Below are 19,226 nucleotides of genomic sequence, written 5' to 3'. Positions count from 1 at the left end.
AACTTCGCTCATGTCAGCAGGCACATAAATTATATTTGCAGTACATCACCAGCAATAGCCTACGTAGGAGTAATAATTAAAATTGTGGAAGCCGGTATCGTTCATAAGAACAGCGTCCGTGGAAGACTGCCAGGAAATGGGCCCGGATGTCGCGGAAAGCGAGGTGGTCTGGATACATGAACATGTGGGACTACGACGCGTCTTGCAACACTGTTACAACGTACGCACTTGTAATGGAAAAGGCGCACCATGAGTCACTTCTTGGGGGAGCCCGAGAGGTTGTCTAAAAGAAAGGGATGCTATTTCTTCTTACCTGACGGGAACTCGGTTCTTCGCCCAGCACTCAGTACAGTGCGTCTTAACATTTACTAGACATGGGTAGTAACGACGATATAGAACGGCAAGCACATCAGAGGTTCCAAAACATTCCATTCTAGGAATCTGTGGAAACCATAAACAAGTAAAGAATTGGAGAGATTTGCATGCTTTTTAAGAAATAAATAAATTATTTATTTATTTATTTATTTATTTATTTATTTATTTATTTATTTATTTATTTATTTATCCATGGATTTGTTTCGTTGCTCATATATACACAATACTCTCAACTGCCCTTCGGCAGCCAAAGGGGGAGTCGCTAACAGTGAAACAAAACATGAGGTACAGATTCGGGATTAATATAGCGGTAAAGGTAGAGGTTAGAAAAAATCATTCACTCTCAATCGCATCGTAAAAGCTTATTCGAGATAAACTGAAAGCATTGCACTTCATGTCGAGGATGAACAGTGTCAAGAAATATCAGCACATAACAATCGATGAAATGGAAAAAAGATTGATGATGATGAATTAGCAGACGGCAAAAGTATACAAAACGAAATAAACAAATAAGGGGAGACACATTATAGTGGAAGGCTGCGGATTATTTTGACTTGTGCTTCTTTAGCCTTCTGGTCAAGGAGTGCAGCACTTGAGCATCTCAATATCACACAAACCACCAGCTCTTTGTTCTGTCACTGATAAAAAAAGATGCAGACAACGGTATAGTTCAATAAGTCGGGAAAATCGTGCATGATTTTTCACTTGGTTGCCTGATGTCCAGCAACAGTTACAGTGAACACGACCAAGACGCGCAGCTTGTATTCCCTCCCAAGTCCTCTATTAACTACGCAAAAGAAGCACACTCAACTCCTCCTTCGTCGGAGGTACCTACTATCGCGTCAGAACATGGTGGCACTACAACCTGTAACATCGTCCTCAGCAGTATTAGCGCCAAAGTCACAAGCTCAAAGCGGTAATAAATGGCTGAGTTCGAACAATATGTGCACCGTTGCGCTTGCTGCCGTTTAGGACATCAAGTGCTTGCTATGCCACAATATTCCGCGTAGGAATAGAATCTCGCCGTGATTGAAGAAGCAGACGTCACGTCTCTAGCTTGCTGTCCACTTAGCAGCGAGAGCAGACGCTGTCTTCTGCATTCTCCGCATTGTTCCCGTCGCTACCACGGTGATTGTTTCCAGGTTGTGCTTTTTCCGAGTTTTCTTCTCCTCTTCGTCCTCCTCCTCCAATTAGCCTGGTGAACAACAACTTGTCGAGAGCAGCTGTAGGTGCCTCGCAAATGAGAAAAGATAAATAGGAGAGCAAGAAGCTCCAGACAAGCAGAAGAAACAGCAACGTGAGCTGAAAGGAGAGTGAGAAAAAAAAAGTTGTTCACTATTATTGCAAAAACACCAGAAAGGTCCATTTCTGGAGGAAATTCGCATGCTAACAAGCCTATGGAAATTGGCGTATTGGTCTCAGGCCTTATGATGCATCAGTTGTGAATGTTACGTTACGTAGCTCAATCACATCATCGATTTTTAGAGACTATAATGGTATAGTACGGCTATTGCAAAGCTGTTACTTCTAGCTATGCCACTTATGTCGTCGATTTATTTCCCGGCGACCAAAATCACTCTTTATGCAAGTGTGAGTAGAAAAGCAACAATAGCTGCTTAACAGTATCACTAATGTTTCTCGTATAGTACCTTGATTTAGCCGTTGCACTTAACTTTTACGATGCGCACCTCCTCATTCAAATAGTACTTTTTCCAATAACTTCTTTCATTGCTTATTTGTCCCTTTGCCTTAGCACAAGTTATAGCAAAGGGGCATCTGGCTAGCTCTCTTCTCCTCACTCTCTCCACTGTTGCGGCTGCTATAACCACTTGTGTGGCCGCCCATACAAACAGCGGTCAGGAATTGTATGGTCGTTTCTGTCTTTGTCTACAGTGTGTCGTGCTGTCTGGGAACAATTAACCACTAACTGCAATGATAACCACAGTACAGCTTAGTCATCCCCAAGCCATTGCTGCTATTGCTTGAGTTAGCGACACTGTGCAATCATCGTATTTCCCCATCATCGCCGTTATCGGCCAGTACTTATGTCCACAACCCGTCGCGGTGATTCAGTAACAATGGCGCAGCGCAGCTCACCACGACGTTGCCAATTTGTTTCCTCGGCCACGTGACCGGAGCGGATCCGATGGGAGCGAACTGCGAAAACATTCGTGTACAGTGCTTTGGGTGCGTGTTAAACAACCTCAGTTGGTCAAAGATAATCGGGATTCCCGCACTTGAGCATTCCTTATAACACACTGAGCAGTGCAGGAGGGACGTTCAACTCCACTATTAAATTCATAGAGGTCCAGTGATGGACAAAGTCTTACGACGCAATTTCTATAAGTCGACTGCATATTTCGTAGTTTCATGGCAAACTTCGCTGCGCTACCTTTCTCTCGGCATCCACTTTTCTGAGCAGCGACGACGTTTGCACTCAATGCATTGCAGGTTCATGTGCATTTGACTACATGTAGTAGCTTTTGCTTTTGCCCGAAACAATAAACATCATTCTGGTCACGCTGAACTATATACCTGTAGAGTTTACTGCACTGAAACGTGCACACTTGTTGTTAGTTATATCTGGAATGCTTTACTGGTTCTTCTGTTCATCTTTTATATGACTAATTACGCTGCGTTGACAAGCTTGTTATGATGGGTCTTTGCTGCATTTATTTGTTGCAAGTACAATGATAACAAAAGTAAATATAAAGATATATTTCAGGAATATTTGCATCATGCTGATTTGGGGGCTGGCTTTCGAAGTAATTTACTGCCGTCCTTCTGACTAGATTTCTACGGAGACCCTCCACAATAAGTTTGTTAGAGATAGGGCAGCAGATTCGTGTTTAATGGTGCAAAATCGACTAAGGCCATCCTGTGCCAGCCACAAGATATTAAGAAATCAAATTTTAAAGCAGCGAAAGCTACGTTACTTTATATGCTGTGCAAAAAAACAGTTTCTCCTAAAAAGCTCGACAAGTTAGTGAAGCGCACTGGCGGATTATCTCCGAGTATTGAGGTGGGGTGTAAAGATACGTAAGTTATAGAGGTTCTGTAAAAGCTTTCAGTATGTGGACACGTCATAATGATGTGCATTACTGTAAGTGGTTCATGGCACTTCTCGCAAGTTCGCAGGTTTTCGTTTAAAAGTTGAAAATTGTGGGTCAGGTGCGTATGCCCAATTCGGAGTCTACATATTACCACCTCAGAGAAGCGTTGCTGGTGACTGCATGACTTTCATTCACCAATCAGGAGTTTTATTGTAGGTAACTTGTTATTTATGCAACAGTCTCATTCTAGTTGCCACTTTGACGCCACGGCCTTATGAATCGCTCTGCATGGAAGTGTCGTTTGCTTTATACCTTCGTGCGCTGCAATGAACACGCATCTATCTGCTGTTTCATTCCCTTGTATCCCAACATGGCTTGGGATCCAGTTGAATCGTATGGTTCGTCCGTATGTATTATAGGCCACCATGTTTAAGACATCGCCAAGTGGAGGTTTGGACGCGGAGTTAAGGTTTAGTGCTCTGAGTGTGCTCAACGAATCAGTATATATGATAGCATTCATCTGCTTCTCGGTGGTAACTTTTTTACTGCCATCCATATAGCATAAACTTTGGTGGTAAAGACTGAAGAAAAATTAATTATCCGAATGCCATTTTCCCCAATTTTCCCCAATGAACCCGACACCTACGTATGCTTGTGCTTTAGAGGCTTCAGTGTAAAATTCCGTGTAGTGTTTATATTTTCCTCGAATAGCTCGGTAGTCTTCTATTATTTGTTCTTGTGGAATGTATTTTTTTCTTTAGATGCATTGGTGTACAGTCGCATAGCTATGAAAATTTGTACCAGGGGGAAAATTTGGTGGCCTTTCAGCAACCTGAGGGACCTCATGAGGAACATCAAAGTCTGACAGTATCGTTCGTGTCATAAGATAAGTGGCAGAATCATGTTCGGTTTGTTTATGTAGTGTACCTGTGATTTGCACTATGTTACGATGCTGTAGCATATATGTTGTGGTGATGACCGAAATCTCAGTACATAGGAAAGTGTAAGTAGGGCTCTGCGACGCTGTAAGGAAGGCTCATTGCAGCCAATATATAAACATTGGATAGCCGATGTTCCGTAGGCACCGCTCACCAGTCGTAGGCCGAGATTATTAACTGGATCAAGTCGCTTGATGTATTACTGCCTAGCTGCAGCATAAACTACACTACCATAGTCGAGGATGCTACGTACAAGGGACCGGTATATACGTAGTAGACAAGTTCGGCCAGATCCCCAGTGCTAGTGCGATAACCCCTTGAGAATATTTAGGGCTATAATCTATCTCATTTTAGTTGTATTAATGTGGGCTAGGAAGTTCAGCTTTGTGTCAAAAGTTACACAGAAAAATTTGTGGTCTTCTTTGAACGGCAACGTTGTACCATCCAATGTGACAAATGGATTGCAGTGTAACCCTCACTTCTGGGAGAAGAGAACTGTAACAGTCTTTTCCGTTGAAAAACTGAATTCATTTTCGTCACCCCATTGTGTGAAATTATTTATCGTTATTTGTAGTTGTCTTTCGCAAGTGGGTAGATTTGAAGTGCGGCAAGCCACTTGAAGCTCGTCGACATATGTTCAGTGCATGTCATAGGATGGGACAATCTTATTACCAGAGTTCATTCTAACGATGAAGAGTGTCGTGCTCAGAATGCAACCCTGTAGAACGCCATTTTCCTTTGTAAGTGTGCGTTAATATATTGTGCCAAGACGCACCTCAAATGTTCTATTTGCCATAAAATCAGACAGACAGTTTATCATTCTTCTACGAACTCCCAAGTCCTCAAGGTCCTTTAAACTTCCATACCACCACATGGTATCATATGGTTTTTCTAAATTGAAAAATAGAATTGCAAGACAGTGTTGTTTGTGCATAAACGTGCTACGTATTTGATGTTCTAGTCGCACGGTGGGAGTTGGTCAGTTGTCGTGCAGCCCTTACTGTATTCGCACTGGTCCATGTCTATTAGGATTCTTGATTCAAGGATGAATATGAGTCATATGTTTATGATACTCTCGAAGGATTTGGCTGGATAACTTCTTAATGCAATGGATCTGCAGCTTCTTGGGGATGTTGCGGGTTTGTCTGATTTCAAAAAGGTTTTACTGCTGCATTTTTCCAATGTGTAGGCATTACTGTCCAGATTCATATGTATTGTGTTTCTACTGATGCTTGAGATAGGTGTACCAGCATTGTGCAGTGGACATGGTCTAGACCTGTTGCCGTTTCATTTACCAGCAGAGAGACTTCTGGTCAATTCTTCCATTGTGAGGCGGTTTTATCAAGTTGATTTGAAGCCCCAATAGTGGGCAGCCTCTGTTTCTCAGCCGACCCTCTATATTTCAGGAATGCATGTTAGTAGTTTGCTGAACTGGAGATGTTGTAAAAGTGTTGGCCTAATAGATTATTCTCATCCTGTAGTGGTGTTTGTGTGCCTGGACATGTAAATTGTTTTATATTATACAACGTGTACTCTCCTTTAAATTTCCTCACCTGGTCCCACAATCATTTTGATTTGACTGTACTATTGATTGAAGATATGTATTTTTGCCATGATGGTTTCACCGCCTATCTTGGAATAAATCGTGCTTTGGCTTTGGCCTGTTTGAAATTTAGAAGGTTGCTATAAGTGGGATACCTCCATAGGATTCTCCATGCCTTAATTTCTTCTTTTTATCGGATTCGGTACATCGTTTGTCCAACAGGGATTTAGTTTTTTGCGCACAATACCGGATGACTCGGGTATTGCTTTTTCTGCCGCTGACATTATGACCTCAGTGATTTTTATGTTAAGTTCGTCAATGCTTAGTTCTGGCGAAAAGACAACTTCCAGTTTCGCGTTCTTCATAAAAACCGGTCAGTCAGCGAGCTGTAATTTCCACCGGTGTGGCCTAGTGACAAAAGTTGGCGTTGATGATAAAAGTTTCATGACTGCGGGCAAGTGATAACTACCATATGACGTGTCCAAAGCTTCCCATTTAAAATCAGCAAAAAGAGATGGCGAGCGAAAAGCTAAATCTAAAAAACTAAAAGTGCGGGAAGTCAGTGAAAAGTAAGTCGGCGCGCCTGAATTTAAAAAGTATATATCATTTGACAGAATAAAATGTTCAACCAGCAGCCTTGCCCTCTTTGGTCAGTTTTGACGCTGCCCCAAAGAGTACAGTGAGCATTGAAATCCGCTACTGAAATAATGGCTCTGGTAAATGAACTGTTAAATTGAATAGTAGTGGTAAGTAGTAAAATGTGTGTGAGGCGGAATACACTGTGAATAAATGGTGACGGTTTTGTAAGCTAAAACGGTGAAAGCAACGGCTTATATATGACTAGTAATGGGAACTTCTCTAGCTGCAATACCACCCTGCAGAACAATGGCTACACCATTCGAAAGCGGGTCCGTCTGAGTACGGTCGCGCCGTGCAGCAGTGAAACCTTTTAAAATATTGTTGTGTTTTGCACTTAGGTTTGTTTCCTGTAAGTATAAGGCCACCGGAAAGAAGTTAAAGAACAGTTCTTTGATGTTACCTATGTAATGTAAGAGACCTTTTGAATTCCAGTGGATAATAAAGCCATTATGAATTTGTAAGGTAAAAAATGGTAATACGAGTGCATAGGAGATAAGGAAGATGTTAGGTGACATAAATCTAAAGAAGGCTGATACAAAGGATTGATAAACTTTAAGTTATCGCTTTCTTATTTAGAGTGGTTATTGGGACTTGGTCCCTCTTTCCGCGCTCGAGAGAGCACTTGTCTTTTGGCGTCGACTACAGCGTGGTTATTGGGTCGACCTCCCTCGCTCTCTCTGAAGCGCTCGAGGACCGAGAGTTGGGTGCCGAAACACGTCTCGGGCTTTGGGGTTCGTTTGATTTTAGGGCCCTGCGGAACTGGTATCTGCAGGTCCTTCGAAGAGGATGGAGCGGCACTGGCTGCTTCCACCACAGAGGCGGAAGGGGTCAATACGGGACCACTCCCGTGTGTTCGGGCTCGGAGGACTGCTGAGGCCTCTGCTTAGGCTCGGAGGACTCCTGAAGCCTCTGTGACGCTGCCCCAACCTTCTTCACAGCGGCATAACTGCGTCGGAAATTGTACGATAGTCGCTTTCTGGCTTCGAAGAACGAGATGTTTTCTTTCACGGTTAGTTAAATTACTTTTTTACCCTTTTTCCAGCAAGAGCAAGACCACTAGTAAGTTGGATGGTCTCCTTTGCAGTTAATAAAATGTGGGAAAAAAGTGCAGTTGTCATATTGCTGGTCATTGGAGCTGCGTTTAGCAGAGGTTCCTTGGCCTCGGCATACATGTGAAGCCTTTCCGAACCCTTGGCACCTGAAACATCGTCTTGGGTTCGAGATTTATGGTCTGACGTTTACTATTACGTACTCTGCATCCAGAGAGGTACGCATTACACTTGTTTTAAAGGTAAGTACAACATGCTGTGTCGAGATTTCTTGGTCATTTCTGCGGCTGACAATTTTTTGAACTTTGGTAACATTTTGTTACTGGAAGCCTTCCAGCAGTTACTCATCGCTCAGGTCAATAAAGTCTTCCATTGATATTACGCCTCGGCTTGTATTTAGTGTTCTGTATGGTGAAATTGAACACTGTCGCGTCGCCAAAGCTAGTAAGTTCCGAGAGCCTTTCGCTAGATCTTTGTCATTTAGTTCTAGGAGGAGGCCCCCGCTAGACATTTTTGAGGCTTCCCCGATTTTGTCTTTCAGGCACTTGGCTACCAGAAATGGGGAGAGCTTTCTTACTGGCATGTTTTTTTTTTTTTCACTGTGGACTATATAGTACGTGGGAAATGATGGGGCGTTGCTCCGTAAAGAAAACTGCAACGGTGCTTCAGTGCGGCATCTTTTCATACACCGATAATTTACGACAGAAGTTTGCGCTGCCATAAGAACATGTATTTGTGCGGCAGCAGCGCCAACCACCCACCATGGATCTCAACAAGGGGACGCGGTCTAGCTTGCGTACAAGTCTGCACGACGTCAGCCATACGCCGTCACTATAACCAAATATGGTGCACCCAAGGTAGGATAGCCACATCTGGTTAACCCTTGCGCCAAGGAGGAAGGAAGTAAATGGAAGAGAGAAGAAGACAGGAAAGGTAAAAAAGTGAGGGATAAAAAGGAAGATTTCAGGAGACGGAGACAGGAAAAGGCAATTTCCTCCGGTTGGGTAAGTCCGGGGGTACCACCGTCTACGCGAAGCAGAGGGCGAAAACGCGTGTTGCCTACGCCGGGGTGCCTTAAAGGTCCGAACACCCGGCGTTGGCTCAACCCCCAGGATCCCCCTTTCCACGAACACGGCTAACCCGCGCATGGCTACTCGCGGGAGGTTCCAACCGTCATGTGCTCGTGCACGTGCACGTTGTTGGAGATAGGTATTTTTCAAACAGTGGATCAAATTTTTATTGGCCCTATTCTTTCTTCACTCGTAACGCGCTCCATGGCACCATTTCCATTCGAAACCTTCGCGCATGAGCAGTTCTTATTTTACACTTTATCGCATACTCTTGTGTCACACCACAGGTCGCACTGAACATCTATAGATTTTTTTGAAACCTTAAAGGTTATTATTCTTATTCGCCTCCACAAAGCACGAGGAACTGTTCAAATTCTTCCTTCGCATGAATTGAGCCCTATATATGCTTGCACAGAGCACTCACCAAGCGCCTAGTGATCATGTGCGCGAGGGGAAGTTATGATGCAAGAATCCGCCCTATAAGTAGCGGTTCTGTTCAACGACGGTTAAGACGCGTTGGGGTCAGAAACCTAAACCAGACAAACGTTTCACAGGGAGATGGACAGAAAATTGACTTCTGAGATTTTACGTTTCGAAAGCACAACCTGGTTATAAGACGCGCCGCAGTGGGCGACACCTGATAAATTTTCAGAGCCTGGTGTTCTTCACGGCGTACCAAATGCAGGCAACATGAGTTTTTTCTTGCATATCGCTCCAATTTAAAAGCGGCCGCCGCGGCCCACTGTGCCACCCGCTCCCACGTGCTGAGCAGCGCAACGTCATAGCCACTGAACCACGGCGGCGAGTAGAAAGAAATGCAGTCTTGAGGCCACCGACAGGGCGATAAAATACAAAGCTTCAGGTCAGAAGCAGCGTTTCGACATCAGCACATGCCTTCATCAAGCATTACTCGTTTGCGCCCTCTAAATAATTCCGGTAAGTCAGTTTCTTTTTAACTTACCTGATTGAACACCGACCAGAACATTCGTTCCCTCGACGCGTGAAACAAGAGGTGGAGGAAAGGCACGTGGATAAGGTAGACGCCGAAGGACAGTTTGCTCAGCGGCACGTAAGCGTTCCAGGATAGCAGCTTCGATAGAGCCCCTGCAGAGACAAACAACGAGGAAATGGTCCCTTTCTTCACTAAGGCCTCATCTTATGAGCTTAGCCAGACTTCGAAGGGACATAAATTGACGCTATATGCTTTTAGGAAAGGCCTATTTAGCTGATTTTGGCACATATGAGTGCATATAGCAACTGATTTCAATTTTGCATACATGTACTCCAAAAGCAAAAGTTAACACACAGAGAGAGAGAGTGATTGTAGAGAGGAAGAGGTGCTCTTTTCCGCACCTACATTGAGAGCATGTCTCAGCGCCTTGAGGAAGACGATGAGGACATAAATGGGTAAGAAGAGGGAAATACTATCGTACCGGTCGCAGTGCGCGTTTTGAACAAGCATAACAAGTTGCGATACTATGAATCACAACTTACAGAGTGACACCAAGAAGACGACAAAAAATTGAAAGTGCGTTCATGCTCTCGATATCATTAGTGACGGTAATACGATTAACATCCTTTCTTATGCTAATTACTTCATTAAACATTATACCTGATAAATTCGGGTGATGGTGAAACTAACGAGATATATACAGGATTCTGCGATATGTTCAATGCAGATTGTTTATCTTTGCCTGCTCCAGTTGCCTTCTGTCTACACTTTCTCTACACTTGCACATATACACATTGCATGCTTGCTATATACATCCATCCAATTTACATCGATGTCTCAATCGGTTCGGCAATACTAGTGGATGATACTGCCTCATCTCCCACAACTTCCACAGATGTTTGCAGCGATGGTGAGCTTGTGACCCAAGTAACCGAACTCCCCCAGCAAAACACCCAGGGACCCAAGTTAGTGTGAAAGAGGTTCGCTCAAGTATGGCACCCACACAATGACCCAAATTTGTGGTAACTACGTTCACTGAAGAGCACCTCATACGCAAATGCACATACTCATTCACCGAAATTGAGATCAAAGAGGTTCAATGAAGTGTGGCGCAAACCTAGCTTCACATACGCCGGGATCAAAGTTGGGGAGAAAAGGGTAATTAAACAGCGCCAGATAAGCAGTATCGAATGCCCTGCAATTCAAGTTGACATGAAATGGATTACCTCATCAGGGGCACACACGCAATGTCACATATCCGTGACACAACTTGAACCAACAACTGGCTTCGAATCCGGTTCCCACATCACAGCAGCGAAATGCCCTAACCTATATAGCACGGACTACCCGGTGATCCGATTTGGATGGAAAAGGGTTCGAGACATCAACGTACCCACATTGCATACAAAAAGAAAGGGGAGCCGAAGGTTAGTCCGCGGTATAATGGGTGGTGCATCGGGCTTCTGCGCTGAGGGAACAGAGTTCAAAACGAATCATCGGGCCAACTGCGATTACTGAATGTGTGGCATTGTGTTCAACGCTATTGAACGAACACCTATTAAACGAACACCATCAGTCACTGTGGATGCGGAAATGAGTGGATACCACTGTTCAAGGAAACAACGACTTAAAGCATTGGATATGTGAAACTCGGTTTTTGCTGGTCTTCAGCGAACATGTTTGATTCCAATTTTTTTCACTAGGTCTGCGTTTTTCAGTGAAGGTGTTTGACCCCCAACTTTAGTAACTAGGTATGTGTCACAGGGAATGTGCAACTCTACAGTAGACACATTTAGCACTGCGTGCGCTTCATAAGCAACGCTGCCGGTGAAAGGGAGAGCTGCGTCTCACCCCGATCACTCATACTCTCTGACGGGTGCAAATAAAGTGAGTTCTCTCACTCTCACGCCGGTGCTTTGGTGAGCTGCGCCAAGGATGCACTGGGTATGTGCGCTCTTCAATGAATCTCTGGCCAAGTTGGATCACTGAGTACTGAAGTATTACTGAGTGTTCAACAAGCGAAGGAACGACTCTCAGTGTTCGCAGGTACAGGTGCACCACGCTTGTAGTCTCGGAGGGCATGGGCCGGCTTCTCAGCATCGTCAGTAGATGGCGAGTCAAGTCCAGAAAGAAGCGAGAAAGAGGAGACCAGTACGTCATGCATTTCGGTGGCCATGCGCAGGCTTCGTGGCGGCCGCGATACATGGCTGCCAGCGTTTTTGGAAAACACGAAAGAGGAGGCCCGTCTCAGTACACTCGTCTTACATAGTTCGTTTTGACGGTGGCAATACGTTGCGCCGCTACGTTAATTCAATGCTAACACACCGCTGTCGACAGTCATCGTGAGAGGGGTTCCGCGAAATATTTTTTTTAGTGCAATAAGCATCTTTTGGGGAACTTCACGCATTTCCTGGGGACTATCTGCTTTTCTATCAACCGTTGTGCTGCTAACATGGGTCCCTGGGCACTCTATACGTGGTCGATGCCTACATCACCGTGCCGCTGTGCTGAGAAAACAGGATCAGAAACCAACCATCGGGCCGAGTTGGGTGATCGGCTATGCGCCCGTTTTCAATGAACCTCGCTCACTCTAAATTTAGTTACTGGGTGTGGCCCACTATTTAGGTGCCCCTCTTGAATGAACCTATTTCGCGCCAAATTTGTTCACTTACCATGTACCAAGGGGTATGCCCCGCTCTTCAATTAACATCTTTGTCACCAACTTGAAATCACTGTGTATGTGCCACTGCGTGCATAGGCCGCCTCTTGAATGACAAAAAATCATTAAAAAAACATATATCGTGTTGGGTGGTATCGAAGCCGTGTCATGCATACTAAAGCAATCTTGTCTGGAGATATTATATTCACATGCCCGCCACGCGCAGGCCTCGTGGTGCCGCCGCTATAGTGGGAAGCGCCAGAGGGGGTCAGCTGTTTACACGATTCATGCATAACGCGTCTCTGCGACGGCAGTATGGCGCGTCGCTTCATCGCTTCAGTGCTAATCACCTTGCCGTCGTCATACATCTTGAGATAATCTGTGCCAGAATAGTTCTTTTTTTGATCGCCTCTGCATGCAACAACCGGAAGAATTATCTCGCTTTGGGAGTTGGAGACTTATCATGCGAGGACATTCAGTGACCACAGATATGCAACCACCTTCGAACTTGACGAGTATCTGTGCCAAGGTAAAAAGCAGCTACCGTATAGAGCTGCAAAAAAAAACAACATGGAACGAAACACCACCCACTGTACTGTATATCTGGAGAGATGGTTCCAGTTATTACGCAACAGGCAGGCGCATTGTGAATATCAACAACGATATCACTTGAACTGTGAAATCAAATTAAATCACGTTACACAGTTAATGACCACTTGCAACTCATCGGCTATGTGATAGCCGCCGTAGCGTGAATCATCATCATCATGATCATCATCATCATCAGCTCACTACGCTCACTGCGGGGCAAAGGCCTCTCCCATACTTCTACAACTGCCCCGGTCATGTGCTAATTGTGGCCATGTTGTCCCTGCCAACTTCTTAATCTCATCCGCACACCTGACTTTCTGCCGCCCCCTGCTACGCTTCGCTTCTCTTCGAATCCAATCCGTAACCCGTAGCGTGAAACTATGGTTTATATCGACCACCTGCTGTTCTTTGAAATGCGCCTAAATCTGAGCATAGCCGAACATTCTTGGATACCGCCTTATTGGAATGTGGTGGTTGCGACGGGGAATAGACCATGAGGCCTTGTACTTAGAAGCAGGACGCGAGAGTAACTAAACCAATGCTGCGGGAGCAGATCGTATCACTTGGCCATCATAAAAAAGAGTAAAAGAGCCGAATTTTTACCATTTCAACAGCGTTGAGATTGTGGTGTTGTCTTGCTAAATCCCACAGAAAATAATTTCACCTGTACTCACAGATTCCTCTTTTTTTCGCACATAAATCGAAGTATCAATACATCCTTCTCTCTAGAGATAGGACTATTGTCTCACAGAATCACTAATGCCGTAGCAGGGCTGTACGCACTACATGCAAAGAGTTTCTCTACCCTTTATCAAAAACTTTTTTTCGAAGGAATGTTCCTGCAACAGAAGAGAATTGGATGGTGCGATCAGATTACAAAGTATGCAGGCATGGGGTGGGTTTCCGTGGTGCGGGACAATTGTGATCGCATACTTCCGGTATATCTCTGCACTTTGCGGCCGTAGTAATGTTTCGCAGTGTCTGTGGTGATGAGGATCGTGACAATGATCACCCGCCCTTTTGCGCTGATGTTACCTCACAATAACATACCTCGCCAGCATGTGAAATTGTACGAAAAGGATGGGTTTCTTGCCGCCATCTTTTAACAGCTAGATGCGCACCGACTGAGACCCTCTCCACCTCTATTACCTGCACCAGATAAGGATAAATGCTGCAGTCGTAGTATTGGACATCAGTAGTTATTCCAGACTTCTTTCTCAACCCGCAAAAAAAGAAAGCGGTTCCCGCGTTGCGCCGCGACACGAACAAAGCAAACTACCCCCAGTGCGCGCGACCTCGGTCCAAGCGTTTCAGGATCACGTTCTATCGATCCATACCTGCACCCAGAACCACCTGCCGCTTCCCGCCCATTCCACATTCTGTTACACCAAAGATTAAGCGCCAACACTACAATTCAAATGGAATAAATTGAACTGTACCTTTTCGCACAAGTACGAACTTCAGATCAATCCTTGTAGAAGCATAGTATTTATATGGAAACTGCGACAGAGTCTCACTTTGTAAAAAAAGAACTTTGTCGCGCCTTCCCAAATGTTCTCAAATATTTTCTTATGAAGAAAAGAGAATTGGCAAAGTTGAGATACGTTAATAGCTGGAACAATGGGACTTCTGACAAATACTATGAAGGGAAGGGGACACCACAAGGCCCTATTATATTTTTTTCATGCTTACCACCTTACGAACGGTACATCGATTTCTGGTTTGCTACACTCAAAATGACTCACAGTCCCATGTGCTACTCTCGGGACTGTGTTTAGGTTGTTGAAGGTGTTCTTCGTGGGTGCCCATCACTCGACACAGATACAATTTCAATTTTAGCTCCCCGCTTTCTTTCTGTGAATTCATGCTATCCGTGCTTTTGAGAAGAGATCTTATTACGACATTCGGATGTGGCAAGAAACAATTCTCGTGTTCTGCTAGACAGTCTTGTTATTTAGTGTTGTTTTGTTGCATTGTATTCTTCAATGAGTATAATAATGCTATATTGTGTCAAGAACGGGTATGAATAATAGTCAGACCTGTCAAAGCCACAAATGATCTAAGCGGCAGTGATTGGCAGGCACTACAAAGCCGCAATCAATTTGTTTCCGCAATCAATTTGTTTCACCAACTTGACTGATTAAAACTGTCACCGGAAATTAAAGATGACAATTAAGCGATCCTTAAACACAGAAATACCTTGATGTTCTCATTTACTTTCGCAGATTTCTAAGTCTGCAGCACTCTGCCGCTAATTAACGTACTGGAGTAAATATTTCCATAAAGATACTGCAGAATCATGCTTTTTTTTTTTAACTGAAAACTGCAGTTCTGTTTTCTCGCAACACGAAGATAAAAAAGACAGCAGATAAAACTCACTCGTAATCTACATTTGGGGAACTTACTGGTGACGTTCCCGTTAAATGTTATGCAAAGAGGCAGATGTACGATGTGGGAATTTTCTACTAAGCACGCGCTTGAAACTTTTCGCGTTCTTCTCCCATTGCGGAAGTTTGCCACGGTTTTGCTACGTGGTAAAGCACCTTCTTTACCAAATTTTACATTGTACCGAATACCTGCCTCCCGAGGTGGACGCTTCATTTGGGCAGAATGCGCTTTGCTCGGAAACAAAACAAAGATTGGGTTTGTAATCACTGCATTCCTTCTCAGGCATTGATGGCAGACTCATAAACCATGTGAACGCATGCATATGGTTGCGCAGATTTAAGTGGTAAACGTATATTCGCTAATCAATCCAATATATTTATTTGTCCCTGTACTTCGCAAGAGAAACCCCAAAGACAACGCTGAGGTCGCTGGAATATTAATGAGCTGTTTTTTGTACTTAGAAGGTATTACTCTGTACATAGGACGAGTCAACAAAACATCCGTTCGCGCTAGTGAGCTTTATGTACTGAGAAAGGCTTCATTTATTGATCTAGACATGTTCAAAACAAAGTGAGCGTTATCTTTCTAAATCTCACAGTTTGTTTATTTAGGCGAATTGTTTCATGTTGCCAAATAAAGTGAGGCCTACTCTGTGTAGGCAAACCACAAGACAGGCGATAGAAAAAAACGGTCTATACAGCAAAACATGGGATGTATGCGCTTTCCCTGTCAAAATTTCTTCGTGGTTATTTCTTTCTTTTAATCCCTCGTCCCCTTTTCCACGTGTCGCAGGGTAGCTAGCAGGACGTCATGTGCTTAAGCTCCCTCTCTTTCCTTCATCTCCCTGTCTCTCTCTCCAAGTAGCGGTAAAGCGCGCTCTCACTCTTGTAAGTCTCTCACTCTTCCAAGTGGAAACATACACGACTGCCCAAGCGTATCAAAACACTAACTTCGATGAGGGAATGATCGCTAAGGCTTTTACACTCTTGTGCCATGCATGCGCATGCGGCCTAATGGGCAGAACATCGGGCTACTGCGCTAGGACAACCCGGCTCAAATATCACCGCCGGACCTGTAGCCCTCTTTTATTTCTAGCTAGGCCTCAAGCGAGCTCAGCCAAGAACCTGATTTCCTAGCAACCGATCGCAAAGCGCCTATTGAGAGTAAATAATATTTCGCATTTAAGCACACGATTGGGCGTAGAAGGCGCAAGAATTAGGCTGCCCAACAACATTAATCCAGACGGGCCGAGTTCGAGACCACAAGTGAATAGACCACATGGCGTCACGCGCGAATAAACTGCTCACAACCAGACCGGCTGTAGCGCATATGCCGGTGGATCCCGAAGGCCACAGCGGCTACTGACGACGACGCGAAAAAAACACGGGGAGGCAGCTAAAGAATGCTTCGAATTCAGATATCGTAATATGACACAAAAAAACAAAAAAATTGCCGGCTTACCACCTCGTCCAGTAGAGCACGCTAGCGTGATCCATACTAGGAAGAGCGTCCAGAGGATGCGGTCCAAGAATGCCGCAAGGAGTGCCACGCCCGTTGACACCGGGTTCGGGCTTCTGTACCAGGCGAACTTCACAAATACGCAGAGGAGACAGCAGGCCACGGAGCCGTACCAGCAAAGCTGCTCGAACCGCTGGAGAAATGAACGCGAAACATATCACTCAGAGACTTAGTAAGGAACCTCCCAAATCTGTATGCCATGTGGACCACAGTAATAAACTTGCTTGTAACACACGGTTTCTCTCTGTCAGAAATTTGTGTCACACGATGTGCCTCTTGTAAACAAAGAGAGAATTCTCCATCAGCTCGAGCTGCGGGAGCACTACGTGTGCGAAAAGGGGCAACTATGGATTCGTTATTTTTATTTATTTTACCCCCAAGCGCCTTTTGCAGGTCATTAGATCGAGAACTCACTAAAAAGGCATGTCATAAAAAGAATACAGTAGTTATCGGAAAGGCAACCAATTGCCATACTAGTAAATTCGGAGCGAGCACAACCAAGAAGAAGATATCTGTTGCTAATATTCGGTACAGTAACAGCAGCAGTGGCAAACTAATGCAAGCAGAAGCTGCCGATACACGAGGGAGGAGGAGCAAAATAGGAAAAAAAGAAGAGGGAATATGTGAAACATGGCAACTACACTTGCAAATGTGCTTCCGCATTGAGAAAGGTGGAAGCGAGTATTAGCATCTTAATGGCGCTGAGACATAGGATACTATCATGAACTAACCAGGACTAACCTCCTTCAATGGCTACGCCGTGTTTCTTGTCAAGACAAGATTGGGGGCTCAATTCGCGGCCCGGCTGGATTCAGGTGGGCGTGGAGTGGGAAAAAGGCTGATTTCGATGCACTTCGAGTAACCATAAGTACAATGTACGAAATTTTTTCAGCACTGTATAAAATATTCGCCAAGATAATTTCCAGTAGAATCAGGGCAACACGGGATATCAATAACCAAGAGGAGACGCTGGCTTCAGGAAGAGATATTCTACATCACATCCATGTCACCAGTCAAGCAATTGACAAATTTACGGGCTACTGTAAACCTCTTTATATTGACTTTCATAGACTATGAAAATGTATTTGTTTCATCTGAGTTACCAGCAGTCACAGAGACATTGCGTAATAAAGTAGTAGAGGAGGCATACCTGAATATCTTGGGAAATATCTACAGAGACCCACACTAATTCGATTCTCCGCAACAAAAATAGAAAGTTACTTATCAAGAAAGGGGTCAGGCAAGGAGACAGAATCTCTCCACTGCTATTGACTGCATGCTTAAAAAGATATTCAAATTGTTAGATAGGGAAGCCTTAGAAGGAGGCTCAAAGGCGAATATCTCAATAACCTTCGCTTTTCAGACGACATTTTCCTCTTCAGCAACACTGTGTATGTGTTACAGTATATGGTCTAGGACCTTGTGAAAGTGAAAGATAACTACGCAAAAGACAAAGATAATGTTCAACAGTATGGCAATGGAACAAGAATTAAAGATAGCGGGTCATCCTCTAGAGTCTGTACAGGAGTACGTTTGTCTAGGTTTTTCCTCGCAAGGGACCCTGATTCTCAAGGGAAACTTACAGAAGAACAAAAATGGGTTGGAGTACATACAGCAAGCATTACTAAATCTGAGTGATAGCTTACCACTTTCATTCCAAAGAAGTGCACAGTGGTTGCATTCTACCGGCGCTAATATTTGGAGCAGAACCTTGGAGGTCAACCAAGCGGGAGAACAGTGAAGGGTAGGATTGCGCAAAGAGCGATGGAATGAAAATGTTAGGCCTAACGTTTAAAGGCATTAAGAGAGCGTTTTTGCCGATATTCTAGTTGACATAAAGAGAAAAAAATGGAGCTAAGCAGGACATGTAATGGGTAGGGCAGATAAACTATGCACCATTATAGTTGCACAGAAAGGGTGCCAAGGGAAGGAAAGTTTAGTGGAGGATGGCAGAAAACTAGACGGTGCGATGTAATTGAGAAATTTGCATGCGCAAGTGGGAATCACCTAGCGCAAGACAGGGGTAATCGAAGATCGCAGGGAAAGGCGTTCTTCATGCAGTGAACTTAAGAATAAGCTGCTGCTTGCCGGTAGCTGCTAGTTGCTTGCTGGTGCTGCTGCTTTTAATTATTATTATTTTTAGTAGTAGTAGTAGTAGTAGTAGTAGTAGTAGTAGTAGTAGTAGTAGTAGTAGTAGTAGTAGTAGTAGTACTAGTAGTAGTAGTAGTGTTATGTCCGGAAATGCGGAACATAAGAAGCGCGAGACGCTTAGCGTCCTCTCCCGGCAGACTTAACTGGATGGTCAACGGAGCTTAAAGATATTGTATATCTCGAAACAGCACAGTTATTAATTCCGAATTTGGTATTCTTTAAAAAAAAAGGACTCATTTGGGAACACCATTGAAAATGTGAAAATCAGTAGGTACCTGAGCAGCTTGCACACTTGATTGG

The 19,226-nt window shown here is 44.2% G+C and overlaps 1 protein-coding gene across 1 annotated transcript in view; it reads right to left on the bottom strand.

Annotated features, from left to right (window-relative positions):
* Positions 1 to 982: 982 nt before the first annotated feature.
* The window catches only part of LOC139055764 (nose resistant to fluoxetine protein 6-like), a 50,585-nt gene continuing 32,341 nt past the window's right edge, over positions 983 to 19,226 (bottom strand). The window contains exons 12-15 of the mRNA XM_070533296.1: positions 16,719 to 16,908; positions 9,629 to 9,771; positions 2,473 to 2,532; positions 983 to 1,677 (exon numbers count right to left, since the gene is read on the bottom strand). Coding sequence (XP_070389397.1) covers positions 1,444 to 1,677; positions 2,473 to 2,532; positions 9,629 to 9,771; positions 16,719 to 16,908 — 627 coding nt within the window. The 3' untranslated portion in view covers positions 983 to 1,443. The remainder of the gene's footprint in view (positions 1,678 to 2,472; positions 2,533 to 9,628; positions 9,772 to 16,718; positions 16,909 to 19,226) is intronic.

This window comes from Dermacentor albipictus, chromosome 2, assembly GCF_038994185.2.
Source record: "Dermacentor albipictus isolate Rhodes 1998 colony chromosome 2, USDA_Dalb.pri_finalv2, whole genome shotgun sequence".
In the NCBI taxonomy this organism is placed as follows: Eukaryota; Metazoa; Arthropoda; class Arachnida; order Ixodida; family Ixodidae; genus Dermacentor; species Dermacentor albipictus.
Note: the sequence above shows the minus strand (reverse complement) of the source record. Positions and strands in the feature narration are given on the sequence as shown.